The sequence below is a fragment of the Boleophthalmus pectinirostris genome, unplaced genomic scaffold (genome assembly GCF_026225935.1).
Source record: "Boleophthalmus pectinirostris isolate CB_2022bp ecotype Guang Dong unplaced genomic scaffold, ASM2622593v1 HiC_scaffold_20, whole genome shotgun sequence".
Lineage (NCBI taxonomy): Eukaryota > Metazoa > Chordata > Actinopteri > Gobiiformes > Gobiidae > Boleophthalmus > Boleophthalmus pectinirostris.
The window spans coordinates 28978224-29006024 of NW_026571153.1; the positions used below are offsets into that span (position 1 = coordinate 28978224).

Sequence of the window (27801 nt, forward strand, 5' to 3'; positions counted from 1 at the left end):
AACAAGGAAGACGAGTGCGGCTGTGCGCATGCTCCGTGTGCTCCCGTCTCGTCCGCAGTTTCCGTATGTGAAACCGACATGGACACGTAAAGTCTATCGCCAGTTCCACCCCATCGGCGGCTTGATCCTGATGACTGACTGCACCGCCGGCTTTCGGAAGTAGCCACGGGTTTCTAGAGCGAAAGGCACAATGGTGAGTTATGTGTTTTCTGTCTAAAACACGAGAGATGCTAACATGCGGGCTAGCTGTAAGGTGAACCGTTCCAGGAAGTGCTCACCTGGGTTTGTGTACCTGAGCAGAGCAGCGGGGAGCTAACAGGCCCACAGGCACACCAAACTAACGCGAAAAGGACAAGAAACATGGACTAAGAAACAGGTTTAAAATGGACTGGTTCATTTTTTATTTCGAGATTGTGCCAAGAGAGAAACAATAATCATACACATACAACATTACACATTATAAACAACAGAAAAGCACATTTCTCGAAAAGGAGCTGGAAGAAGAAAAAAAAAAAAACTTATATTAACCCACCTCTGTTCATGACATAGTTTTAGAAATGATGTGCTTTCTTATGTACATTGACAGAGCTGTATTAAGCCAGTGTGGTTCCCCTGGGCACTATACCTCACAGGTGCCCTCCCCCAGCACCAACTATACTCATGGAAGCATATTCAAATGTCTCAATTAAAAATTAACTTAACAGCATCCAAGTGTCAAGTAGCATCCAACTATAGATTATACAGTACATGATGACTACTGTATATGTATTCAGTACATGAAGGGGCAAGTTATGTATGGCCATTTAACATTTTGAAGTGAATAAGATACAAATTTACAAAAAATATTTTAAGTTATTTTGAGAATAGTTTGAGTCATGTAGTGCTCCCACCTACTGGTTGTGGATGGTTGGTGCCCCTGGGCACTGTGCCACTGGCCCATATGGATAATCTGGCCTTGACATTGATCATGGAACTTTACAAATATTTACATATAGCAAATGTCTAGAGTAGAGTAGGTTTGGTTTAGCATTGCAGATTGAACTTCCATGGACTGTAGCTTGAGTTGACCCTTCCTCATTTGTGTGCTTATTTTCCAGATGAGAGCAAGTGAAATGTCGAGTTAACCTGCACATGTGTAAATATAAGTACAGGATCAGGACCAATATTTGTGGTGTAATAGCCTGGAAATAATACTGGTTTCTCCTGACTGCACATGGGAGAAAACCAACCTGTTGTGTCACTCTCTATCAGACCTGGACAGTGTCCAGCTCTCGGGCCACATACAGACCTTTGGTTGAGTCTGACCAGCCTGTTTAAGATAATTTAGAATTACAAAATAAACATATTTTATAATTTGACCTCATGCATGGACTAAAGCTGCATTGTTTTTATTTTAGATGTGTTTTTAAATGACATTTTTTATAAGGCGGCCTCACTTTTTCATTGCTTAGTCATAACATAAACTCTTACCAGTCTGAGCAACTCATCAAAACAGTCATATGTACTGCTTTTTAAAATATTAATATTATGCAGAAATTAGTTAAGCATTTTGACCCGGCCCTCCACAATATTTTCTGTTTCTCATCTGGCCCCATGGAAAAAAATAATTGCCCACCCCTATAATCACATTGTAATGATCCCCATGTCTAGACATTTTATTCTATTTAGCATTTGACCTTAACAGTATTCAATTAGAAAACCAAATTGCTCTATCACTTCAGACAAAATCAAACTAGTATAGAAATGTTTACTATCTTTCCTCCTGACAATTTGTAAAATTCATTTCTAGGATCATGATTATTGTGACGAGAAACTATTGGTTGTTTTATTATTTGAGCTAATTTATCCTGATTATAGTTGTGGATACGATATTTACCTTGATGTATTGGCCACAATACGATTCATATCTCAATACAGTGCACTTTCAACTTGATAGGATATGTTTCACATCAATTTGATTGGTTCAATAAAAAATAAAGGCTAAATCATGGCTGTGATACTAAAAGTCTTTGTTAAACTACTTCTTGTGCAAAGTTCATATGAAACACACCCATTTGACTCATCAAAACAGTGAAAATGCCAAATAAATGAGTTTCCTTCGTCTAATCAAGCAATAAAAGTGTAGCTGTAACAAAATAATTGAGTAAAATATACCATAAAATACTCTTGGTGAAATATCGATACAGCAGCCCAGGATGTCAATACTGTATCATCACATTAAACGATACGATATATTGATATTTCAGTAATTTTGCACATCTCTGTTTATAACAGACAAATTAGGTGCCTTCTTTCCCCCGGGGTTGCTCCCGCTCGTGTTAGCAACAGGTTGGTGGCGTTGTTAAGTGCCTGCTCCCTGTCAGCGCAGCAGTGCTGGTGGGAGGGGGCGTTACCTTTGACGGCCTCATTCCGGATCGGCTCCTTGGTCGCTGTGATACTTGTGGTCGGAATTCCAAATATAGAACTTGACTCCAAATTTGCCGCTATAACTGCAAGCCTCAATGAGCTTCATTTGACTGGAACCAAACACTATGGGTGTCACCATTCTTTGTCCATTTCTTTATACAGTTTATGGGTGCAGCTCATGCCTTTTAATGATTCAGTTAAAAGAAGGTTTACTGGAATGATCTTGCTTTGTGTCAGTGGCATTAGGCAGTTACAAATATTATATGTACTTGTAGTATGCAGTGAAAAATGCACCAAACTGTTAAGCGAACTGGAAAAGCAATGTATAAGACAAATTCATTATTATTATTATTATTATTATTTATTCTGATATTTTTCTGTGTCGCACTTCAAATTGTGCAATCATGACAGCCTCATTTGTATTTAATATGTTGGTGTAAAGATTCTTCTAAAATTCTATGATTAATGGGCAAATGTATTTAAAATGTAAGAATATCATAAGAATGTCATATGAATCTCTGTTCTCTTGTGCATTATAAACTATTCCCCTGATGGTGGTGGTGGTTGTTGTTGTGTGCAGATGCGGTTTATGCTGCTGTTCAGCCGCCAGGGGAAGCTCCGGCTGCAGAAGTGGTACATGGCCACAGCCGAGAGGGAGAAGAAGAAGATGGTGAGGGAACTCATGCAGATCGTCCTGGCCCGAAAACCAAAGATGTGCAGCTTCCTGGAGTGGAGAGACCTTAAGATCGTCTACAAGAGGTGACGTGGGTCTGGTTATGTTATACTACCAGTCACAAGTGTGGACACTCTTTTTCATGTATTTTATTTACATTATTTATTACTGTTATTTACACAGTAGAGTCTTATTATGAATGAATGTAGAAACAAAAAAATTGACTAAAAAAACTCCACACTTTTAATAATTTTTTAAAAAGCCACCATTTGAGATTTAAATTTAAAATATAAAAAATATTTAGTCAAGTTATTTAGCTTTTTATCTTTATGGCATTATTGCATATATCTTACTTAATATGTTTTAAGTTTCCCGTGTGTAAGCGTAACGAATAAAAAACACACTGAATGAGAAAGTGTGTCCATGCTTTTGGCTGGTAGTTTAGATTTTCATTACGAATATGTTTTACTAGAGCAAAATCCTGTGATAAGGTCTCAATGTTTCCCTTTGAATTTGATTTGAATATTTCAGTCTCCTACATAACCTACCTTTTTGTTACAATGTTACTTTTACTTAGTTGTTACATAATAATAATACAATGAGTAACAAATGTGATTGTGTTATGTTACTTCTGTCTACATACTACAGATGAAACTTCTGAAAGCCTTGTGGCTAAATCTGATGCATTTGCAGGAATGTTCATTAATCTGCACTCTCCCTGCCAAATCAATAAATAAATACATCAAAAATAATTTAGTCAAGGTTCTACCATAGGTTCGACCATACTTCTCTATTAAATGTGACATCTAAAGATTACTGTTGATTGAATTACCTTACCTTAATCAGTTAACCTTTCCAGAAGGAGGAAGTACACCTTTGCTCCAGTTATTCATACATTTGGATTTGGAGAAGCTGTGTAATTGTTACTTGAATTTGATCATTTACTGGTACTTTTGATTACAAAGTAAAGGTCACTTAAATGATTCCATGTTTCGTTTGCCACATTTACATGAGAACTTTAATTCCAAATAAAAATAATTTGGTTTGAATAAAAATGAATTCTGCTTTAAAAAGGACCATGTCCGCTTAAAAAGACATTCCATTTATTTCCAAAGTAAGTGGGTGGTTTATGCCGATTTTCTGATCGATCATGTAAACGCTCATTCTTCTTAAAAATAACGTCGGTGGTTCAGCGCATGCTCGTTGTGTCACCCTTCTGACACGATCCGGATGATCTGGCTCCAGTCCTGGCTTCGGACTTTCATCCACGTCTCATTGGATTTGTGAGTGGGATGCAGGAGTGGGCTGAGGTAGAGCAGCCTCACACTCAGTTTGTCTTCTTCCTCTCTTCTGTGACACTCTTCCTTTCTCTTCCTCAGCTGACAGACATAAAGCATGATGAGAGAATTCTCCAGCTGCTGTGCAATTATCATCAGGACCACTGCGGAGAAATCATCATGGATCATGTTTGTGTCCTTGGCATAACCCCCAGACGCTGAGAGAAATTAAAAGACGATTTGAGTTTTCCATGTAAACCTCAATTCAGAATTATTATTGCCACGTAAACGCGAAAGAGAATATTTTAATTCCAAACTATTTAATTCAGAACAATTAATTTGAAATTAAAAAACATCATGTAAATGTGGCCATTATCTGGTGGTGACACAGTGGTGCGTCGGTGAACACTCTGATTTACTACATATTTCCTTTGAGGGAAGCAAGCCAGTAAGAATTACACTGCATAATTGAAACTGTTTTCACTGTAAACATGACATTTCTTCTGAATCTGGGCCTTTCTGTGTGGAGTTTGCATGCTCTCCCTGTACCTGCTCTGATCCCCCACCAATAAAATCATGTACAATAAGCTATTTCCTCTGGAACCAGGACTCTTGTGAAAGAAAGAGGTTCTGAATGTAATTAGTTCTGGATTGTTTGCAGATATGCCAGTTTGTATTTCTGCTGTGCGATAGAAGAACAGGACAATGAGCTCATCACGCTGGAGGTCATCCATCGCTTTGTGGAGCTCCTGGACAAATACTTTGGCAGTGTAAGTGTTCTCCTCTCAAGTGGGCTTATCTGCATCTGCTCTCTTCACGTGTCCTCCGCTCTCTTCACGTGTCCTCTGCTCTGTCCTCTGCTCTCTTCACCTGTCCTCTGCTCTCTTCACGTGTCCTCTGCTCTCTTCACCTGTCCTCTGCTCTCTTCACGTGTCCTCTGCTCTCTTCACGTGTCCTCTGCTCTCTTCACCTGTCCTCCGCTCTCTTCACCTGTCCTCTCGCTCTCTTCACCTGTCTTCTGCTCTCTTCACGTGTCCTCTGCTCTCTTCACGTGTCCTCTGCTCTCTTCACCTGTCCTCTGCTCTCTTCACGTGTCCTCTGCTCTCTTCACGTGTCCTCTCCTCTCTTCACCTGTCCTCTCCTCTCTTCACCTGTCCTCTGCTCTCTTCACGTGTCCTCTGCTCTCTTCACCTGTCCTCTGCTCTCTTCACCTGTCCTCTCCTCTCTTCACCTGTCCTCTCCTCTCTTCACGTGTCCTCTGCTCTCTTCACGTGTCCTCTGCTCTCTTCACGTGTCCTCTGCTCTCTTCACGTGTCCTCTGCTCTCTTCACGTGTCCTCTGCTCTCTTCACCTGTCCTCTGCTCTCTTCACCTGTCCTCTGCTCTCTTCACGTTACCTCTGCTCTCTTCACATGTCCTGTGTGTGTGTGTGTGCAGGTGTGTGAACTAGACATCATCTTTAATTTTGAGAAGGCCTACTTCATCCTGGACGAGTTCCTGATGGGAGGAGAGATCCAGGACACATCTAAAAAAAGTGTCCTCAAAGCCATCGAGCAGTCTGATCTACTACAGGAGGTACACACACAGCACACGGACACATACTCTACTAAGAGTACTTCGACTTCATAAAGAGAAAAAATCTGTAAGAATCAAGCAGCTCTAGTTTAAAGGCTGGTTAAAATGAGATTTTGAACTGGTTGGCTCAAGGTAAAGATTCAAATAATGTAGCTTTACCACTAAATACTATCATAAGACCCTCAGATCTTTTGGAATGCTTGTACTCGGTGTGCCTAGCCTTTTCATTTAAGCCTGTGCCCCATTCAGGCACAGGCTTAAATTTTCATTCTCAGTTTATGGACAGGACAGGTCTCATGTGAAGCTCAGAACTTCCAGAATTCCCTCCCTGAGCTGCAGAGGCTGCACTAGCACTGACTCATGACTGGTGCAGGTGCTGGAGTTCAGGGAGAGACCGTTCAGATCAGAGCGAGGTCTTTTTGTTATAGTTCTGCACATGTTAGGCACATTGGTGTCCATGCCTTAAGTAAGTAGTACAAATATTAGTGTAATACCACTGGAGTGAACTGATGCACTCACCGTAATTCAACCTTTGAGGATTTCAGTTAATTGAGATATTATTTTTTACAATTTTGTTTTGTTTCAAATTTAAATAAAAAAAATATATATTACAGTTGATAACGCTTGACATTAGGGATGCAACGGTAAAGTTTTCCAATGATTCGATACATATCTCAACCCATATATCTGGGTCACGATATCACGATGTAATAATGTACAATGTAATAACACTGTTATTAGTGAAACAATACATACAAACAATACATCCCAGTGCTGTTGTAGTTTATATGTGAAGTGTTTTAGTTCATTTGATTCAGTAAATTAAGAACAAAGTTTCTCAGACAATTTTAGATGTTATAATTTACCAGTTTACTCTTAATATAGACTGCTAGAGGAGTTAAATTATCAGACCTTTCCTTTTTTGAGGATGATTTGATGATTTCTTTTCTTTTCCTCTTGAGTCTGTCTCTCCTCTTACTGCATTGGCCCCCTCCTAACTGTTCCACGCCAAGGCGGTCCCAAGCGCACCACGCCACCTACCCTGCTCTTTTTAAACACTCTGCACTCTACTATCTTCTTCACTCTGTGTCCAGAACTATGTTATATTACGTAGAAATGTCTCAACAGCCCGTTTTCTGAGGGAAACTTATGAGATAGAGAGCATTTGATTAAAGCCGATGTAAAGGTAAAATCGATTCTAAAATAATTAAAAGTTCATACCTTTGTCATTCCTGTCTCTGTCAACGTAAAATAAAAAAACACTAATGTTAGAATATTTCAGCTGTAAGTCCCTATAGAGGAGGACCCCGTGATAACTGTTTTCCTTTTGGACTAAAATAAACAACAACAGAGCGCACATGGAGGGACGTGTGTATCGATCAAACACGTGTATCGAATTGTGACACCAGTATCGAGCGATTTGATATTATATTGAATACCGTTGCATCCCTACTTGATATGTTTGTTACTGGAAAAAAAAAACATTCTACCCTTGTGTGTAAAACCTGTTGGCCTCTGGTTTGTAACCGTGAAGCAGACCGCAGCCTGAGCTCTGGTGTTTATGTATGTGTGTGTGTGTGTGTGTGTGTGTGTGTGTGTGCGCAGGAGGATGAGTCACCGCGCAGTGTGCTGGAGGAGATGGGCCTGGCATAGGGCCACAGCCTGACTCCTGCTCACCCACGGACGAGGCACTAAACCCGGACTCTAACACCAGGAGAGACAGGAGCCACGTGGAGGTACTGCTCTGCTCCTGTCCCGCTCCTGTTCCTCTCGTGTTCTGCTCCTGCTCGTGTGCGCTCGCAGAGGGAGCGCTCTGAATGTCAACTGTCCTCAAAAGGGAGTGACCACCTCTGCAGACGAGGACAGGTCCAAACACCTACTGCATCTTTAAAGGAGAGAGTTTTACGAGTCAGGGATGGGAATTGGTACCAGTTCATTTTATCTACGTTAAAGGTGCATGTAACTTTCCTGCTAGAGTTTACCACCTACTTGTCTCATATAAGGGTCAGTGCTTTGCCCGGAATGTTCCACAGTATGGCATTAAACAGTATTGTATTTACTCGGTTCTGGGTGCTTTTAAAGTTCAAAAATCTTTAAAAATTTTCCATAGATCTGACCTGTAACTGCTGGCACATCTTGCTCAAGTGTAAAGTCATAGTGCAGAACCCTCCAGGCAGAGCTGTACTGTTTCCATGGCGACAAGAAAGTGGCAGACACTCAATCCAGAAAAGTTACATAGCGAATCTTTAAATGGCCCATATGACGCAGTTTTCTGATCTGTGTTATAATGTTGTTTTCTCGTCACAAACAGACCTGGAGTTGTGTTTTGTTTCATTCACACACACACTGAGATGAGTTTTTCTCTCAAACAGAAAACACTCCTCTCCGCAATAATACAGAAAGTGCTCCACTGTGTTTTTAAACTCCATATACCTAGAATCATTTGGATGATTTCAGCTCTGGAATTGCCTATTTCTACTGAACTAAAGGTAAAAGGTAGCCATATACTTAAAAACTACCACTTCATGACATCACAAGGTGGACCAGAGTATTTTGATGTTTGGAGATGTAGACAGACTAATAATAAATCGTTACTCAAATGTGTGTGAATGAAACAAACACAACTTCAGATGTGTTTTTGAGGAGGTAACAACATTAAAACATGGCTTAAAGCTCACAAGAATCCATTTTCTGTAGTACAGGATAGTTTTATTTTTATTTTATTTATCAGCAATTAATTTTTATCATGAATAATCAATAAGTCGTATCAATTCCCATCCCTATTACAATTTCAGTGCAAACAAGCTTCACTCTCGGCCGCTGCTCGGACAGTGCAAATCTGTACAGAGCTCAAAGGTGAGGCAAAAACTAAATCCTACTCCCCATTGACAATTCCCTTTTTTTGAATTCTTTAGGTTACTGAAGAGACATTTTGCATAGACAATTTTGACTATGTGAGATTTGAATGGATCAGTAAATAATGATTGAATCTCACATTTAAAAGAGCTGTGCATAATTACTACTGTTTTAAAGGGCCTATATCTGTTTTTTTACACATGTATTTGAGCAAAACGTGTCTTGCCCCAGTACGGATATATCGTACAAGCAGCTCAAAATATGTCCAGAACTCATCTCAGTGAATAATTGGGATTCCTCAGATGCGTTAGGAAAGTGAAAGTAGTTTTTTTTTTTTTTTTTCACTTTTTAAGATACTTGGTCTATGTTCAGACTGCAGCCTGAAGTGACCCAAATCTGATTTTTTTTTTTTTATTGAATTGTTAGAATTTTTTTGTTTGGAGGATAAGCCCCTTGAGATGTCTTGCCATCTCATTTTCAAGGGGGTCCTTATAAATACAACAACAAAAGACAGATACAGTAGGGCAGACAGTAGGATAAATAAATTCAAATAAACATCAAAACAACAAAATCAACACAACTACAATCACACACACACACACACACTCGACTGTTTGACATATAATAAAACAAGTTTGAGGAAAAAAAGAAAACTAAAACAGAGTTCAAAGATTATCACAACAAGATGAACAAACAACAAAAATTCAACAAAATAATCAAAAACAATGACATGGGTTCTGTAAATATTGAACCAGAGCATTTTTAAATGAAGGGACAGAAGTTAAAGCACGAATCGAAGAGGGAAGATTGTGCCAATCAGAAGGAGCTTTATATTTAAATGAGTGTTTTCCTATTTGTTTTGCCCCTATGCTCCTGTATCTGATCTTTTAATGACAGTCCGAACGACACAGATCAGATTTTTTCAAATGCGACCCAGGCCACTTGGATATGTGGTCCTAAAACCGATACATATCCGATCTTTTGACATGTGACTTCAGTCTGAACGGCCAGGTCACATTCATCCCACCTACACCAATGTACACAAACGTTCTTCTCATCAGATGAAAATTGTGTCTGAATTCCGTGTCAGTGAAGCAGTGAAGCACTTAACAATCCACCACTCTCAGCTGCGACTCTGCACACGTTTCTACGGACGTCGCTGCCACTGCCCCACAAAACGCCACGGCCAAAAACCTCGTCCTTCTCCTTCTTAATCTCCTTAAAACAAATCAAGCTGTACATGTTCTGGCTCTGGTACGACAGCAGCTTTAAAATCTCTAGGTACAGGGTGAGAATTATGTTCCCTCAGCCCTATGTTCCCTCATTTCTAAGATTTTTCTCGAAGTGAAACTCATATTCAAGTCATTTTTATTTTAATACCACATTTAAAGGGATGATTCAGAGTCATTTCAACCTAGGATCCTTTACACCATGACCTCTACATTACAACTACTGCTGGAGAATAGGTTGAGTGTAATTGACTAACAAATTGGGAGAAATGGGGATCAAATCTGATGCAAATTGATGATAAAGGAAAGGTGGGAAAAGGTTAAAGGAACAAGGGGATGTTTGAACATAGGCACGCTCCCCTCAATGTTAGTGTCCATGTTTAGGCAACTTCCGTAAACCCTGAGCACAGTCGTCCTGTCCTCCAATGCACATGCGGGACACTTTTGGGCCATTTAAAGTTCACACTGGAGATCACACACAAGTCGCATTTAATCGGAAATGTGAACGAGCTCGCAAAAAAAATCTCATTTCACAAAAAAATCTGAATTGAGCATTAAGCCCTGCAGTCTGAACGTAGCCTTAAAATCAGGTTCGGCTTCTTAAACTACGTGAAAAAATAGATCCAGTTCGCAGCGGCCGTTAAAGTCGCAGTATAATTCGTCTCATTTTGGCCGTAATAGCTGCTTTTTTAGGGTGAGACTCGTTTTATTTTAATACATGAAAAAAAAATCAGGTACAGCCCTTTTAAAAATATATGCATTTTTAATTGAGTATTTTATTTTATTTTTTTGACTAATTATTTTAATGGCTAACAATCATGGTGTAGGCGGTTGGAGTGCAGAACTGGTCTGGTGGGTCCATACATATATTTGTGTGTTTTAGTTATAGGCACCATTTTGAGGACTTTTGCCCAGTAGATCATTTTATTTAGATAAAGACATATATATTTTGTTGGTTTTGAATTGGCCACTGTTACTATGGCAACCCTCTCCATCCTTTATCACTCTAGTAACCATGGCTATAATGAATTTTAGACTATATAGTGCCCATGCTGACCTAGTGGCCTCTCTGGTTGAAAATGCATGTATTCTGATTTTGTAAAGGTATTTTATTACAGCTGCTTATGAACAAATTGTTAAATAATAGTTTGAGGTACTGTCCAGTGACGAAGGGGTGGTACAGGGAGAAAGTTCCGTAGGCTGCATTCTCTCGACGTCACAACTAGGACTGGATTTTACTGGATTTTTGAGATGGTTATATTCTTGTTTAGTCCTGCTTTGATTTTTGGAATTTGTCCTGTTTTAGAGCATAGTCCTGGTTTAGTTCTGAATAAGTCCTAGTTTTTTAGATCCGGTTTTCTTCCGGTTAAAGCTGGGTGTACACTGTGTGATTTTTGACTCTTTCTGAGCCAATTTTTCACTCGTGCGACTGTTTTTAGGATCGGGACGAGTTTTGGCTCAATCGTGTGTCTTGCTGAACTGATTAATACTTCACGACCAGCTCCAAATCGGCAATCATTGGTTGCAAGAATATCGTGAGGGTTTCGTCTGTTGAACTGGTTCGTTTAGTGTGAGAACCTGAATCGTGAGCTGTGAATTTTTAAACCCTGCGATTTGGTCGTACAGTTTGAGCTGAAGCAGAGTGAAACGATCGAAAATATCGCACAGTGTCCGTCCAGCTTAAATCATCTCAAAACTTCTGGGAAAGTCTGTGATTTAGTCGTAGTTCTTAAGACTTGGGATCTCTTCTCATAAAGTCCATTTTATTTAAGTTATCATTAACAAAATAATGTATTGTACTTGTGAATCAAAGATACTTCTGAGATGGAACTCAGATTGAAAAGTTTGTGAATTTTGGATCAAAATTCTAAATGGAAAATGGCTGCAGTTATCCTACCCATGCATTTATGAATGTAATCCAGTTTTCATTTTTTAATTAGTTCACTCGCTTCTGTTCATATATTTACTTTTTTGGACCTTTAAAATTGTATCTAATAACACGTTTGCACTATGAATAATATGATTCCTCACAACATGTAAAGCTAGCCTTCCTGATGGACAGTTTGTTACCTGCTTCTCTCCATGAAGGTGTACTGACCTGGAAAGTTCCACAGTATGGTATTAAATCTGGCAGTTAGTCAGCAGGCATGTCTCAAAGCAAACAGTCACTTTTATAAAAATTGTAAAACATAAATTAAACAGTTGAGGAGAAGGGATGAAGAAGACAAACTGAGTGTGAGGCTCTACATCAGCCCACTCCCGCATCCCGCTCACAAATCCAAAGAGACTTGGATGAAAGTTTGAAGTCAGGACTGGTGGAGTCAGATCATCCGGACGCCACCAGTGACGCAAGTCAGAAGGGCAACGCAACGAGCATATGCTGAACGACCAGAATTATTTTAAGAATAAACATTTACCGTTTTTGTGCACTATAGAGCTCTCTGGATTATAACGCGCGCTGTCATTGAATGGTCTATTTTTGAACTTTTTTCACATATAAACTGCACCAGACTATAAAGCGCATTAAACGAAACACAACAGTTAGATAAATCAGTCAAACTTTATTTAACACGTTCACAATAACTCTCAACTTTGTTCAGTTGTAACATGTAAAAAAATACTGTCTGAGACACTAAATTGTTAGAATATTCACAATAAGTCATAATTGTTCAAACACTTGGGTGATTACGGCATCCAGCACGTCCACATCCCTCTCGTCATTATCCGAGTCAGTGCGGTTACTGTTACCTGGCAGTTCAGAGATGATTCCGGTCTTCCTGAAAGCTCAGACCACAGTTGATATTGATCCTTAGCCCAGGCGTCCACAATTCATTGGTACGGTACTACGGGAGCCGTATTGCTGCAAGTGGTGCGGCTTTGTAGTTTACGAAAGACACCCCAATGAATTCATATCTAAGGCGCTCTGGATGATAAGGCGCACAGTCGTTTTTTGATGAAATTAAAGGCTTTTAAGTGCGCCCTATAGTGCGGAAAATATGGTACATGATCGAGGAATAAATTAATTCAGCTTTAAAATCAGAATAAACCACACACTTAATTCCTAATGAAAACGATTATTTGGAATTCAACTTAATTCGGAAGTAAGTGTTTACATGGTACTTTTTAAAGCAGAATTCATTTTTAGTCAGAATTTTATCATTTTTATTTAGAATTAAAGCTCTCGTGGCAAGTGTGCATCTAACAGTGAGGGCACAGACGGCTCCTTTAATCAGAAAATGGTGCCTACAGTTAGTTATTAAGCGTATTATTATGAAGGCATATTAGATATTGAAACACCAACAGAAATCGCCGGTTACAAAGTATAAACATCATCAAACATTTTTCGCCCCAGAACTCGTCATCCTCCTTTTTGACAACCCCAATCTAGTTGCCCTATCTAAACAATACTTTGACAATACTGTGACTGCCACCCAGGTTCATACTGTGGAGCAATCCAGGTGAAGCACTTACATCTCTGAGCAGGCAAACAGGTTGACTCTTCACAAGAAAAGTTGCATAGTGCACCTTTTAAAAGCAGCACACGGCAAAGCGCACCAGAGTATATTTGCTTAGCTTCCTTTGTCCTATAATAGAATGTGAACATGAAATTCTAACTTACTCCTAGTTACTTCCATCACCTGTTTTGAATTGTGTATCTCTTTATATCCTGCCTTTTACTGTAATGTTGATCTATGCCGTTTGAATGACCACACCTTTACGCCTTCACATTTAAGCCTTCTATTTGTTTTGTGCATTACAACACTCAAAGGCACTGTACCTATTTTTAGCAAGGCATCAAAAACAGAACTAGTTTGTTTTAAACAGTTGGCAAAGTTCTTCTTCAGTTACTGTATTTTTCAGACTATAAGTCGCTCTCCGGAGTAGAAGTTGCAGCAGCCAAAAAATCTGTAATGAAGAAGAAAAAAACATAGATGTCGTACCGGACTATAAGTGGCACTTTTTGTGGGAAATGTATTTTATAAAATCAGAGACCAGGAACCTACAACTTCTAGTAATAACAATAGAACAGAGAACAGACTGTTAACGTCACATATGAACAGGTCTTCAGATATCTATAACATAAACAACAGAACAGAACAAGTTTAACAAACTCTCCATCTCACTCCAAATCACTAAATCCATTCAATTCTTCATCCTCGCTGTCACTTCTGAACAACTCGGCCTCGACCTCCGCAGGTAAACAGAGCGCCGCTTCCTCTTCTGTGTCGCTGTCGTCAGACTCAGCATCAGTTCCAGTTAGAATTATTCGGGTCTTTCTGAATCCTGACAGGATGGTTTCAGTGTCACTGAAGTCCAGGGTTTGTCCATCCATCCAGTGACTTCAGGAAAGTTTCATGGTGCATCCTCCCAGTGTCACAAGTTTCTCACTCACTCCAAACTTTCTTTCTGCTGCTCGATTACCATTTTCATGTATATTCAGTGCAGTTGTCCTTATAAGTTTGTTTGAATGTTAAATTGTTCAGTGGTGCAGAAGTAATGGTGCGATCGACTGACATGATACAAACAGGACAGTGGCTCTTTCTGCAGGAGACATGTGCAGTAGAGTGAAGTGACAGTGGTACAGGAGGAACAGGAGCAGCAGATACTCACACACAAGACTAGCGCGCCCTCTCTTGGCTGTCAGTGTGAACATTTTAATATGTAAGTCACACCAGAGTATAAGTCACAGAAGACACCCAAACCATGAAAAAAAGTGCGACTTATAGTCCAAAAAATACAGAACCTTTTGATTTCTGAACATCCTAATTGCTCACCACGATAAGTTTCGAAGTGCTTTTCGCAAGATTGGAGTTTTGCCATAAACTTAAGACTAAGAGCAACTAACATGCTAACAGTGCACTTCCTTATATTTTGATGCAAACACTACTCATCAGACGTATTTTGACCAAGTACCTTGCTGTGCCTTGGCGAGGTACATTTTGCTCCAATGGTACAGGGCCTTTAAGCTGCTTATTCACGAGAATGGTCAGACATAAAGATATTTTTTTTTATTTTTAATTTTTCCAGTCAACATATTATCAAAAAAATCCTATATCAGTTATCGGTTGTGGCCCAGCCTTAACGATATTTTCCAATATCAGTTTGGATTGTTAAATATCTACAGCAATGCCACCAAAATTGTTAAAGGGCCCCCATGACGCTATTATGTGATCTATGTTGTAATGTTTCTTCAGCACAAACAGACCTGGAGTTGAGTTTTGCTTCATTCACACATGTTTAGGCTCAGTTCTCTCAAAAAGAAAACACTCTGTTCCAACTTGTGATGTCATGTGGTGATACAGGAAGTGCCCCATGGACTTTTACTAGAATCATTTGGATGATTTCAACCCTGGAATTGCCAATCTCTACTGAACTAAAAGTAAAAAGGAGCGGGGGGTGGTCTGGCCTCTGGTTCTGGTTCTGGAGGAGTGGGAGTTGGTCCGGGCTCTGGTTCCGGAGGAGCGGGTGGTGGTCTGGGCTCTGGTTCTGGAGGAGTTGGGGGGGTAGTCCGGGCTCAGGCTCTGGTTCTGGAGGAGCGGGTGGTGGTCCTCTGGCTCTGGTTCTGGAGGAGCGGGTGGTGGTCCTCTGGCTCTGGTTCTGGAGGAGCGGGTGGTGGTCTAGCCTCTGGTTCTGGTTCTGGAGGAGGGTGGGTGGTCCAGGCTCGGGCTCTGGTTCTGTTGGAGAGGGGGGTGGGTCGGGCTTGGGCTCTGGTTCTGGAGGAGTGAGGGGTGGTCCGGGCTATGGTTCTGAAGGAGTGTGGGCGGGGTAGTCTGGGTTCTGGTTCTGGAACTTAAAAACTACAACTTCATGACTTCATAAGATGGATTGGAGCATTTTGAGCTTTGCTGGTGTGGACAGACTCATAATAAAGTGTTACTCAAACATGTGTGAATGAAACAAAACAACTCCAGGTCTGTTTTTGATGAGGGAACATTCTAACATGTCTTAAACCTCACAAGAGTCCATTTAGTGTAATCTTGGACCTTTAAGTTTGCACGTTAATTATGACAAAGCGTATCTGGGGTAAAGGCTAATATGATTTTATCAGATCTTCTTTCATGTCTTGTCTGTTTCCACTAACATTCACTAGTCTGTTTAACACAGAGACTGGGGCAGCTTTGAAAATAATATACTGCAAATATCGTGATATTTTTGTGGATATCTTGGGTATTTTATCTACTAATACTGATAAAATATATTGTCTATTCCATAACACATGCAATTCTGCTCTGACTATACTACAGAAAAGTCATGGTGTACCAAGAACAGTTTGGTACAAAGACCTCAAGGGCTGGGATACTTTCTGAATGTGAATAATAGGTTCCATTATGGACAAAAATGAATCTCTTGATAATTTTTCAGAATAATGGTTGTGAATGTTGTAGTGGTCTAGTTTTCTTATATCACAAAATGTAATTATAAATAAATAATGAAATGATTGTACTGTACAAATGTGTATAGAATGCACCGCTAAAAACCACGCTAGCCAATCAAATGATGGAGAGGTTATCCAGTGCAGAGAGCAGATGGAATGTGATATTGATGCTTTGATGTGACATCGCGCTGGGGGTGTTTTACATGTCTCTCTATTAAGGTTTTGCATCTGCCGTATTTTCTGGGCTATTAGACGCGCTCCGCAAAACGAAAAACACCCACAGACACATTCATCACTCCACAAGGACGAGGAACGGAACGGAGGAACGAACCGAAAAAAGCGAGTGCAATGTGCCACTTCTAGACACAACTGAACAACTGAGTCACTGTGAACACGCCAACAATCCGTTGGTCCCAGACAGCACCCTCCCTACACAACACAACTGAACAAAGCCCAGACTCGTGAACGCGACAAACAAAGTCCGACTCACCCATTCAAATGTTTGTGCTTTCTTTAAAGTCTGGTGCAGTTTATTTGTGCAAAAAAGTTTGAAAATAGACCATTTAATGACAGTGCGCCTTAAAATCCAGAGCGCCTAATAGCCCGGAAAATGCGGTATGTTACAAAAGCTCGTAACCTGTTGTTTATGCTGCCATACTGGAGGTCAAACTATCTATCTGGACTAAAGTGTAGTATTTGTGTGTGATAAAATAAGAATAATGCGCTGTACAGGCCGACAAGGAATCGCCCCCTCAATTTCCACCGCCCTTGAGACCTACGGTTCTGATTTTGACGCCCCATTCTAATTCCCCTAGGAACAGATGTGATGGTTTGGTGATCAACAAAGATGTCACGCATAACCCCTTGTAACTTTTCAGTTCTTGGTTGGTGTAGGACGATGAAGAATGAATTAAGTAGTTAGAAATATCTGGATATTGGAGGTTGGGCACAGAGCGAGCGTCGGAATTAGGGATCTATTCCACAACCCAGGAGGACGACTTTAGCGTTATATCTTTCTAATGACGGCTGATCTAATGAGCTGGCAATTTCGGACAGTTTTATGTTGTTTGCGCTCTTTAAAGTAGCCATGATTATATTGTAGTAACTGAGTAACGCCTTCCGGATCAACCCCAATCGTGACCTCCAGTATGGCCGCCAAAACATTAAGTCACTGAACTGCCACATCACACGCAAATCCTTAATAGTTGTTCAGCAGTAGACCTTTTTCACAACATCTGGAAGCGATGTAGGGTTGCGGAACTTCCCGTTAATGGTTTTCTATGGCAAAATGTGTGTCGTATTCTCCTGCAGCTTCATAAATCTGCCCCATCACCAAATCTTCAACCAACAAGCTCCACAAAGGATAAACATTCTGTCCATGAAGAATTTATCCACAACTATCAAGGGAAGAAAGACAAAAACTTAAAGGAGAACAACGACGACGCATTAGTGACACACTGAACAAAACTAATATTATGGTCATGAATTAAACAGAAGTAACTGATTCTAGAATTAAAATTTGAAAATCGATTTCATGATTCACATAGACCGAGAGATTTGTGCAGTTCGAATGCGAGACATCTCTAGGACCATAAGATTCGTTTTGCTCAGTGGTTCATTAATGCGTCATCGTTGTTCGCCTTTAAGCTTTCATCTTTCTATCAATTCAATCAGTAAATAACTTGATTGATCCCAAAATGCAATTCAATGTACACGTCTCTGATCATGCACAATCCATAAATAAATAAAATAAAAAAGAAAAACGGATACATAAACACACGCCATACATTCAAACCTCAGTGCATCAGGAACACAATAGCACATTAACTTTATATTTAAAAGCTTTATGGCAGAAGGAATAAAAGATTTAGCGTCGCGGTTGGTCTTCTGTTGTTCGGTGACATATCCTCCCAGAGGACATGGTTAGGCTGGCTCAGTATGGCCTTAGTCTACGTTTATATGACGACGGTCTGAACAGAAGACGCAAAAGTGGCGTCGCGCCTTCACTTTATATTCCGCGTTTAGACAAGCTTTTTAGGAGGAAATCTGCGTGCATACGGTGACGCAAAAGTGTGTGGAATTCGATTGTGTACACATGCCAGGTGGTTAGGTCATAATGTATGTGACGTAAACGTGTCCGCGACCTGAGCAGAGTTTTGCGTCTTGGGCAGTGTAGACGGAAACGCTACGGCGGAGTGTATTCAATGTTTTCAGATTTTTGCGTCTCTATTCCCCAAAAACGCCGTCAGTGTCTAAACGAAAGGCACTTGTGATAAAATATTTTGTCGTTTTTACTCACAAGCGTTCTCGTGCAAACAGGCCCTTAGTCTTTTGGAGCATCCTTTGTGTCCACTAGGTATGGGTATCATTAAGAAGTTGCTGATACAATACATACCTCGATACACAGGCCACGATACGATACATATCTCGATACAGTGCACTTTCGGTTCGATACGATATATTTCAATTCGATTCGATACAGTTCAATAAAAAACAAAAGCTAAATCATGGCTCTGATACTAAAAGTGTTTGTTAAACCACTTCTTGTGCCCATTTTAATCATCAAAACAGTGAAAATGTCAAATGTGTCACATAAAAAAAGATTCCTTCCTCTGAACAAGCAACAAAACGGTAGTGCTGTAACAAAATAATTAGTGAAAAGATACCCCAAAATACTCTTGGCGATATATCGATACAGCTGCCCACGATATCGATACTGTATCATCACATTAAACCATACAGTATATCGATATATCAATATTTTTGCACAGCCCTAGTCTCCACACAGAGACCAAATCCTCCATCGAAACACACACACTCATTTTGCCACACACTTAGAAGAATGTTTATCCTTTGTGGACCTTGTTGGTGATGGGGCAGATTTACGAAGCTGCCGGAGAAGACGCCAGAGATTGACACATACATTTTGCAACCGATAACCATCAACCAGAAGTTCCCCAAACCTACAGCTCAGCACTTCCGGATGTTGTGAAAAAAGTCTGTTACTACGGTGACACAATGCACACATTAGCACACACTGTCAAAAAGTTTTAAGGGTGTCTGAAAACTCAAGAGAAAACATAAAACGGATTTAAACAACGTATTTTCAGGATCAGTCCGAGCGTTCGTGGTCCCGTTTAGGTGTTTGGTTTTCAAAAAGGCGAGAGTGACCGACTTAACTTATTCGAAAGGGCGTGCACAAATCATGTCACCTTTTGTATTTCCAGTTAAGTCGGTTCTTTCTGGTCAAAACAAAACTCGGATTAGTCTAACTTAGAGTAACAGCGCTTTTGACAGAGCAGTGCTTTCAGTTAACATCACACCCCCAGGCAGCGTTGACGACATCAGCTTCAAAATATCAACGTAACAGACCTATTTTCAACTATTTTCAATATTTATTTTCAACATTCGAGAATTTCTTTTCACTTGTGGTTTAGCTATTTTGGCTGTGGAAGAAAAATCCTTTTTCCATCGACCTTTCGAAAGGTCTAATTTCAAATTTTCTAACCGTATTCATGACAAAAACATGAAATTAAGAGGAATTTTGCTTCCAATTTTAGAACACAACTTTCTGAAAATACCTTATTGTGCTTTTTATTGCTATTTACAAGGGGAGACATGTCAGAATTGAAAGTTGTTTGTTTTTTTGGTTTGGTTTGGAGCCTCTGCTGACGTATATAAAGTGCCCTGTGTGGAATAATGAACTATGCTGTGTAAATGTATCGACCAATGGAACCAGTGTAATTGAACTGAAGTGTGAATGTAATTTTATACCTAATAAACTTTTGAAATGATTTGTGAGTGTTTCTTACACATTACTTTGACAGTGGAGTCATTTAAAGGTCTTTTATTACACAACATTGACTACTGTGAGCTTTTAGTCATGTTGTGTAGTTATGTTTGAGTAATCTTTTATTATTAATCTCTACACATCTGCACTTTGTGATGTCATGAAGCGGTGGTTTTCCCTGTTAAGAGGGACCTTTACTCAGTGTTGGAAAGGTTACTTTTAAAATGTATTCCCCTACAGATTACAGATTACATACCCCAAAATGTAGTTTGTAACATAATCTGAATACTTTGGATTACTTGATATTGTCATGTTTTTTTAAAATGACATGAATGTACCAACCACATCCTGAAAATTCTTAAGTTCTCTTCAAATTGTCTGTTGAGCCCAAGTCTCCATGAACAGATGTTTATTTACTGTAGAGAAACAAAGATCAGGATCTGAACAGAAGAAGTTTTGTCTGTTAAAAGAAAATAAAAAGCCCAGACTTTACTTAACCAAATTAAAAATATTATTGATAGAGAAATTATTTTTATATGAGATCACTGCTGCTTTAAATTATATCCACCTACTGTTAGTGTCATATTGTTTAGACCTGGTTTTAGACCTCGTTTAGTCCTGGTTTTAGACCTCGTTTAGACCTGGTTTAGTCCTGATTTAGACCTTTTAGTCCTGGTTTCCTGGTTTAGACCTCGTTTAGACCTGGTTTAGTCCTGATTTTAGACCTCGTTTAGTCCTGGTTTTAGTCCTGGTTTAGCCCAAAATGTGAAAAGGGAAAATACTGTAATGTAATCCATTTATTTCAACAAAGTAACTGTAATCCAATTACCACTCATGGAAACAGTAACTGTAACTGAATACAGTTACTCATAATGTGTACTCTGATTACGTAACACTGGTACATGTAATCTGTTACTCCCCAACACTGTATTTACTTCAGTAGAGTTAAGCATGTCCAGGAACTGAAATGATTCAAATGTTTCTAGTCAAGGTGTGTGGAGTTTAGAAACACATGGAGCACTTCCTGTATCACCACACCTTCCTGGTTTGTGACGTAAGCGTGAAAAGAGCCTATTTGGAACATGGCGGGTTAGCTAAGTCCATTTATTTACTGTACACAGTCTATGATCAATATTAATAGTATAGTTTTTAGAAAGTGACGAAACTTTGTCAAAGCCTGATCCCGTCAGATCTCAGAGGCTAAGCAGGGCCGGGCCTGGGTAGGACTTGGATGGTTAGGTTAGGTTAGGTTGTTTTATTCATACCAGCAGGTCAGGGGTCTCCAACCGTTTTCCTCCTGTGAGTTACTTATACAAAACGAAAATACCAGAGAGCTACTCATTTTAGCGGCCACAAGAAATTGAGTGAATAGAAGAGCCACGTTAGACGCCTATAAAATATAAACTATTATCCATTTATTAGTGCACAAAGTTAGAAATCAAAATGATACAAGTACAATGGTAATAGATATTTAATGAATCTAATTTGACTTATTCTGGACAATACGTATAATTCAGAAGTCCCTTGGCGAGCTGCTTGGGAGGGGGTAAAGAGCTACTGGTTGGAGACCCCTGCTGTAGGTAGATTTGTTTTGCAGATTTGAGAGGCTGGTCCCACATTTCACATTTCATTCATCCACATTATGAACAATAAACATGTATAAAAACACAATTACAAAATAAAGTGTTACAGTGTGCCAATGTTTAGTTTCATAAATAATGAATTAAATACATGCATCACACTTGGCTAAAATCACAGTAAATATTAAATATATTTTAAAAAAAAACATTTTTCTAAGAGAGTGTACTAAAATTGATACATAAATACATTACAATTTATTCATAAGTACGATAGCAGCTGGAACAAAGCTTATAAAACGATTTGTTCTAGATAGAAAGATCAAAAATGTGGCTGTTTGCTGCAGGAGTTTGCTCTTGGAAAAAGGATCAAATTTAAACACAACAGGACTCCAGTCACTCCAAAGAAGTAAAAAAAAAAAGTAAAAAATCGCATGAGGAAAAATATAGTAAAAGGCCTTTATTTAAGCCCTGATGAAGACCAGTTAAAGTAGAAACATGTTGGCTTTGGCCATTTAAATAAAGGCCTTTTACTGCATTTTTCCTCGTGCGATTTTTTACTCTTTTTGCTTCTTTGGAGTGCCTGGAGTCCTGTTGTGTTTGAGATTCATTCCAGATCTTGGGGCTAAAAGCTTCTGACCAGAGGGAAGCAGCTGAAACTCTAAAACTGAGTTTAGTGGATGTTGCACGTCTTTTAAAATCCTCTGGGACGTCCTCTTGAACTGTCTTGAGTACAGGGGGTAAAGGCGGCTCTGAGGATGGACAATCACCTCACTCGCCCACTGGGAGACTGCTGGAAAATCAGGGACCACAGGGGGGCGCCAGTGGCAAAAACACTGTGTCATTGTGTCCTTAGGCAAGACACTTAGACAAACTTATTGATCCACAAGGAGAAATGATTTGGACACAGGAGCTCACACATCACAATATAATATAATAACAAAGAGAAAATATATAAATGGTAGGGGTGTCAAATTATCGCGTTAATTGCGATTAATTAGTTACAGTCATATTTAGCGCGTTATGTTTTTTAATCACGTTAATCTTATTTTTAATTTCTAACTTTACTGTTTGTGTATGCGAGTTGCCTTATTATAAAATCTGTTTTTATGTGTTGTTAGGACACAGTCCCGCACTGTGCAGTCCTGCTCCGCTCGCTCCCGCAAAGAGTTGTAATTTTCATTCCCGTTCTCGCCGCATCTGCGATAAACCTGCACACGTCTGATCTCTGAAAACATAGCGACACAGACACAGAACAGACTCAACTTCACCATCAACATCCCTCTGTCACAGAAAGAACACTCATTTTCCACTGAGTCGAGTCCTTTAGTCCAACAGAAGCTGAACTGCATCAGCGCACAAGAGCTTTTTTTTTTCTTTTCTCCACTTAATTTATACAAATGAGCCATGCGGTTTTAAGTTTAGTTTCTGTGAGACTTGCACAAAGCTGCATTAAACACATTCTAATGTCAAACGGGCTGATGTGGCTCTAGAGTGTTTATGGTTTATATGTTGTAAAGTTGAGTTTATTTATGCAGATTAGTAACAGTAATAATAATGATGATACTTATATAAAAACGTTAATGATAGTATGAAAATAATGTAATAATGAATTCAAATGAAAATACCTCAACTTTTCATCATGGACTTTTCTCAGTAATTTTTAGGTGACACCAAAAAAGAGATTAATTAGATTAATTAATTACAGATCATAATTAATTCATCTCTCAATTTTTTTTATCGCTTGACAGCACTAATAAATGATAATAATACATTTTAGCAAAAAGACAACAGAGACAGGTGTCAAATAAAACATAATTATATAAATGTAAATGTACAAATAAACCCACTTCACCCACATTGCTGGTCAGAGGGGCTGATGGTGCAAACTGACAGCATCACCTTTTGTCAGTCTGCCTCAAGACAGCTGTGGCTACAATAGTATCTTATCACCACCACGTGTGCAGTGAATGAAGAATGCACCAAACTGTAAAGCATCTCAAAACACGCTATACTCTATAACACTCATGCATTATTATTATATTGCAGTGAGATTTTCAGTATTATCTTTCAAATCAAGCTTCAAGCCTAGGGGCATTGACACTACATTGCAGCCTTTTACTTCAAAATAGCACAACACACATCTGACGGGCTGTGTTGAATCCCGACCCCTCCCTGGCCAGCTGAAGCCGAGTCTGCAGTTACTGTCACTAATTGCTGGTAGATGGAGGATGCGGGAGGGAGGAGGGAGGAGGGAGGAGGAGGGGGGACCTCTTATGAATGAAACCCAGCTCGGTGACGTCAATGGGGGGGCCGCTTGACGCATGTGTGGGTGGGCAGGGTTCGGGAGAGAGGGAGAGCCTGGATACTGCATGAAAACACACCAACGCGGGCAGATGTAAAGAAGCAAAGCAGGACAGCGCTCCACAGAAGGTAGGATATGAGATTTACAGAGAAATATATGTTTGGAGATTTTTTTGTTATATGTCCTACTCTGATTATATTTTTGTAATTTATCAGAAATATTTGCGTAATTTAGTATAATTTTCTCTTTTTTTTTGTTTATCAGTTTTGTGGAGGATGGGAAGGGCAACAATAACTGAGGTCTAATGCAGCCTACGTAATATATAGGCAATATTCAAATCATTTAAAAGAATCAATATTGTAATTTTGTATATTTTCAGAAATGTATATAAAATAATAGGTACATTATATTGCAGAAAAAATATCTTTTACGTGGTAATGTCAGTATATATGAATGAGGGACCCAAAAGGAAGGGTTAAAAAGGGAGTGGAGAACTCATTTTATTATTATTTTTTGTCTACTGATTAAAAAAAATAAAATAAAAATCAATAAAGAGTAAAAATTTGTAATATTGAATTAAGAAAATTGAATTGTGAATTGAATTAATATAAATAGGAATAACATGTTTATTTATTTATATATGATGATATATATGATGAACATGTTTTTTGGGGGTTTTTTATACACAATTTCTGGAAAGTTACTGTTAAACTGTTCAGGTTTTGTATTTATAATTGGATTTTTAAACATTTTTGGGAGAGAAATAGAAAAGACAAAAAAAAAAAAAAAAAAACAGCAGACAGTAGAGCACGACGTTTGGCTTCTATGGGGACTGCAACACAATTGGATTCTAGAGAATGCACAGTCAAAGCCCAGAATTATTTAAATCTTACCTAAATTATCTAAACCTCGAGGTACAATAACGAATGTAAGATTTTGAGAAGACAACGTTGTGAAATTTAAATTATTACCTGAAATTTCCTTGATTTAGAGAGATTAGATAAAGATTGAAAGCTTTATCATGTTGACTGCGCAAAAAAAAAAAAAAACTTGTCCCTTTATATTTTATGCACATAAACAAAACTGTTTGCACTTCAAATTTAGACTACTGTACTGGCATTATGAGGACAAACATACGACGTGAGATTGGGAAATGATCCCATCCTGATTTATTAGTAATGGGCATCTTAAATGGAACTTATTATGCTCTCTCCAGGGATTTTGTTTTGAACGATAAGAACAAAAGTAGACCATTATTTTACATTTTGTTCATTGGAAATCCCAATATTGACAGTACAAAAGTGCAGCACAGACAGCTTGAGGAAATCAAAATATAACTTAACTGAAGATCTACTGTGCTTGTGTCTGCTGTATAGTTCATCTATGAAAGACGTGGGTCATTATGTTGTCATTTGGACATTTGAAATTACAATATTCATGTAAAACAACAAGAAAACGACAGTGCGCAATAGGAGCTGATTCGGCATAACCGTGATCACAACAAAGCACTGTCGGCACCTACTGATAGAAGTATATATCACGCAAGAATTCTATTTTTTTGATTTGTAGCAAAAGGAGAAATCAATTTGTCAACTGGACAAAAGTTTATTTCGGTCAAATATGTTTCACGGCTCATCCAAGCTGCTTCTTCAGTTCTGTTCAGACGCTGGTGACACTGTCTTATATCTGCCTGGAGGGAGAAGCTAACTACACTGAAACTACTCTGAAACTAACACACACACTTGTTTACAATTTCTGTTAGTTAGTGAAGCCTATTGACCTGTACTGAGTGTGGGGTCTTTTAGGTGGAGATGTACGGCAGACTGAGGTCCAGTATTGCTCTCTCGTCTGTGTTGGTTCATCCTCTTGTGAGGTGGCTGTTTCGTTTCTCAAATGGGAATGATTCTGCTAATAAGACCCCACACTCAGTGCAGAATCAATAGGCCTCGCTAACTAACAGAAACTGTAAACAAGTGTGTGTGTTAATTTCAGAGTCATTTCAGTGTAGTTAGCTCCTTCCTCCAGGCAGATATAAGACAGTGTCCTCCAGCGTCTGACCAGAACTGAAGAAGCAGCTTGGATGAGCAGTGAAACGTATTTAACCAAAACAAACTTTTGTCCAGCTGACAAATAGAATTTTGCCTTTGGTCATTTGGACATTTGAAATCACAATATTCATGTAAAACAACAAGAAAATGCGTCTGTGCAAAACAAGCTTATTTTGGCATAAACATGATCACAACAATGCGCTGTCGGAATCTACTGATAGAAGGACTGTATTTTATTTTGTCACATTTGTACAAAACACTAGCCAGGCTGGCGTCACCTCCACTTAATTTCATTTCTGTCCAGCAACTAGGTCAGGAATCAGAATACACTTAGATGGTTCGCAAAAACCCCATAAGTGCGAGTTCCGTTGGTTCCCGAGATTGAGGATTTAAAGCCGGAACAAAGAGAATGTTTGGTGAATTTTATCAAGGGGAAAGACGTTATTGTCCTTCTTCCTATGGGATTTGGGGAAAGCTTAATATACCAGTTATCCCCGTTAGCAGCGCATTACATATGTGTGTACCAAATAGCAGCGATTGGTTAAATGAGACATGTCAAACTCCGGCCCTGGGGCCAAATTTGGCCCGCAACATAATTATATTTGGCCCGCAAGTTCATATCAAATCTGTATTAGAGCTGCCCGCCGCCTACAGATCGACTATAGAGCAGAGATCTCCAACCTTTTTTCTGCAGTGAGCTCCTTTACCAAACAAAAATGTCAGAGAGCCACTGTACCAAATTCAGCAGTCGCAAAGAAACTGAGTAAATATAAGAGCCACAGCCTTAGATGGGGAACAGTTAGATCCTTATAAAACATAAACCATTATCCATTTATCAGTGCACCAAATTACACATCAAAATGATACATTTACAATGGTAATGGATGGATAATTCATCAAATTTGACTTATTATGCACACTACATATAATTTAAAAATACCTTGGCGAGTTATTTGGAAGTGGGTGAAGAGCTACTGGTAGCTCCCAAGCTACAGGTTGGAGACTCCTGCTACAGAGACATTATTTATTTAAATTTTAGTTATTGTTTTATATTCTGCTTGTTCTGCAGCAAAACTGCTTGTTTTAAGCAAAACTATCATTAAATATTTATTTTAATAAGAAAAGGTTCTTGAAATAAGAGGACACATGCATGTTGTTGAAATTTTGTAATAAATATTTAGTTTGGCCCACGACTTAGTCCCAGTTTTGAATTTTGTCCCTCTGTGAATTTGACTTTGACACCACTGGGTTAAATGAAAAAAGCACTCACCTACTGTCGAGTGAACAAATTCTAACACTGCGAGGTCAGACAGTTTCTACAAAGTGAAACCGGCTCATGAATCAGGCTACCAAAACACTACATAGCAGTGAAAAGAGGAGTAGATTGGAATGACATTTTGAATACAAGAGAATAAAGATTACTCAGTCATGCATGAATCACTCTAAATACAACTCTGAGTGGTGACTAAATGAGGACACAACTACAACATGATTAAAAAAAAAAAAAGCTATTCACTGCACCAGCTATTTAGATATAATCTGGCACAGAACATCTTTGTTGTTTATTAGCTTAATGTCTCTGTACATTGTCTCTTGGCATAAAGACTAAACTAAAACATAAAATATTTGCACAAAACAAGACTTTGTGCCTATTGTAAATCCACTTTTGTTCTTGGTTGTGTTCACAGAC

At 39.0% G+C, this 27801-nt stretch overlaps 1 protein-coding gene across 1 annotated transcript; it reads left to right on the top strand.

Annotated features, from left to right (window-relative positions):
• Positions 1 to 45: 45 nt before the first annotated feature.
• ap1s1 (adaptor related protein complex 1 subunit sigma 1) lies at positions 46 to 20185 on the top strand. Its single transcript, XM_020933957.2, has 5 exons — positions 46 to 193; positions 2987 to 3165; positions 5018 to 5126; positions 5793 to 5930; positions 7536 to 20185. The coding sequence occupies exons 1-5, from the start codon at positions 191 to 193 to the stop codon at positions 7581 to 7583; spliced, it is 477 nt and encodes a 158-aa protein (XP_020789616.1). The 5' UTR covers positions 46 to 190; the 3' UTR covers positions 7584 to 20185.
• The last annotated feature ends 7616 nt before the right edge of the window (positions 20186 to 27801 follow it).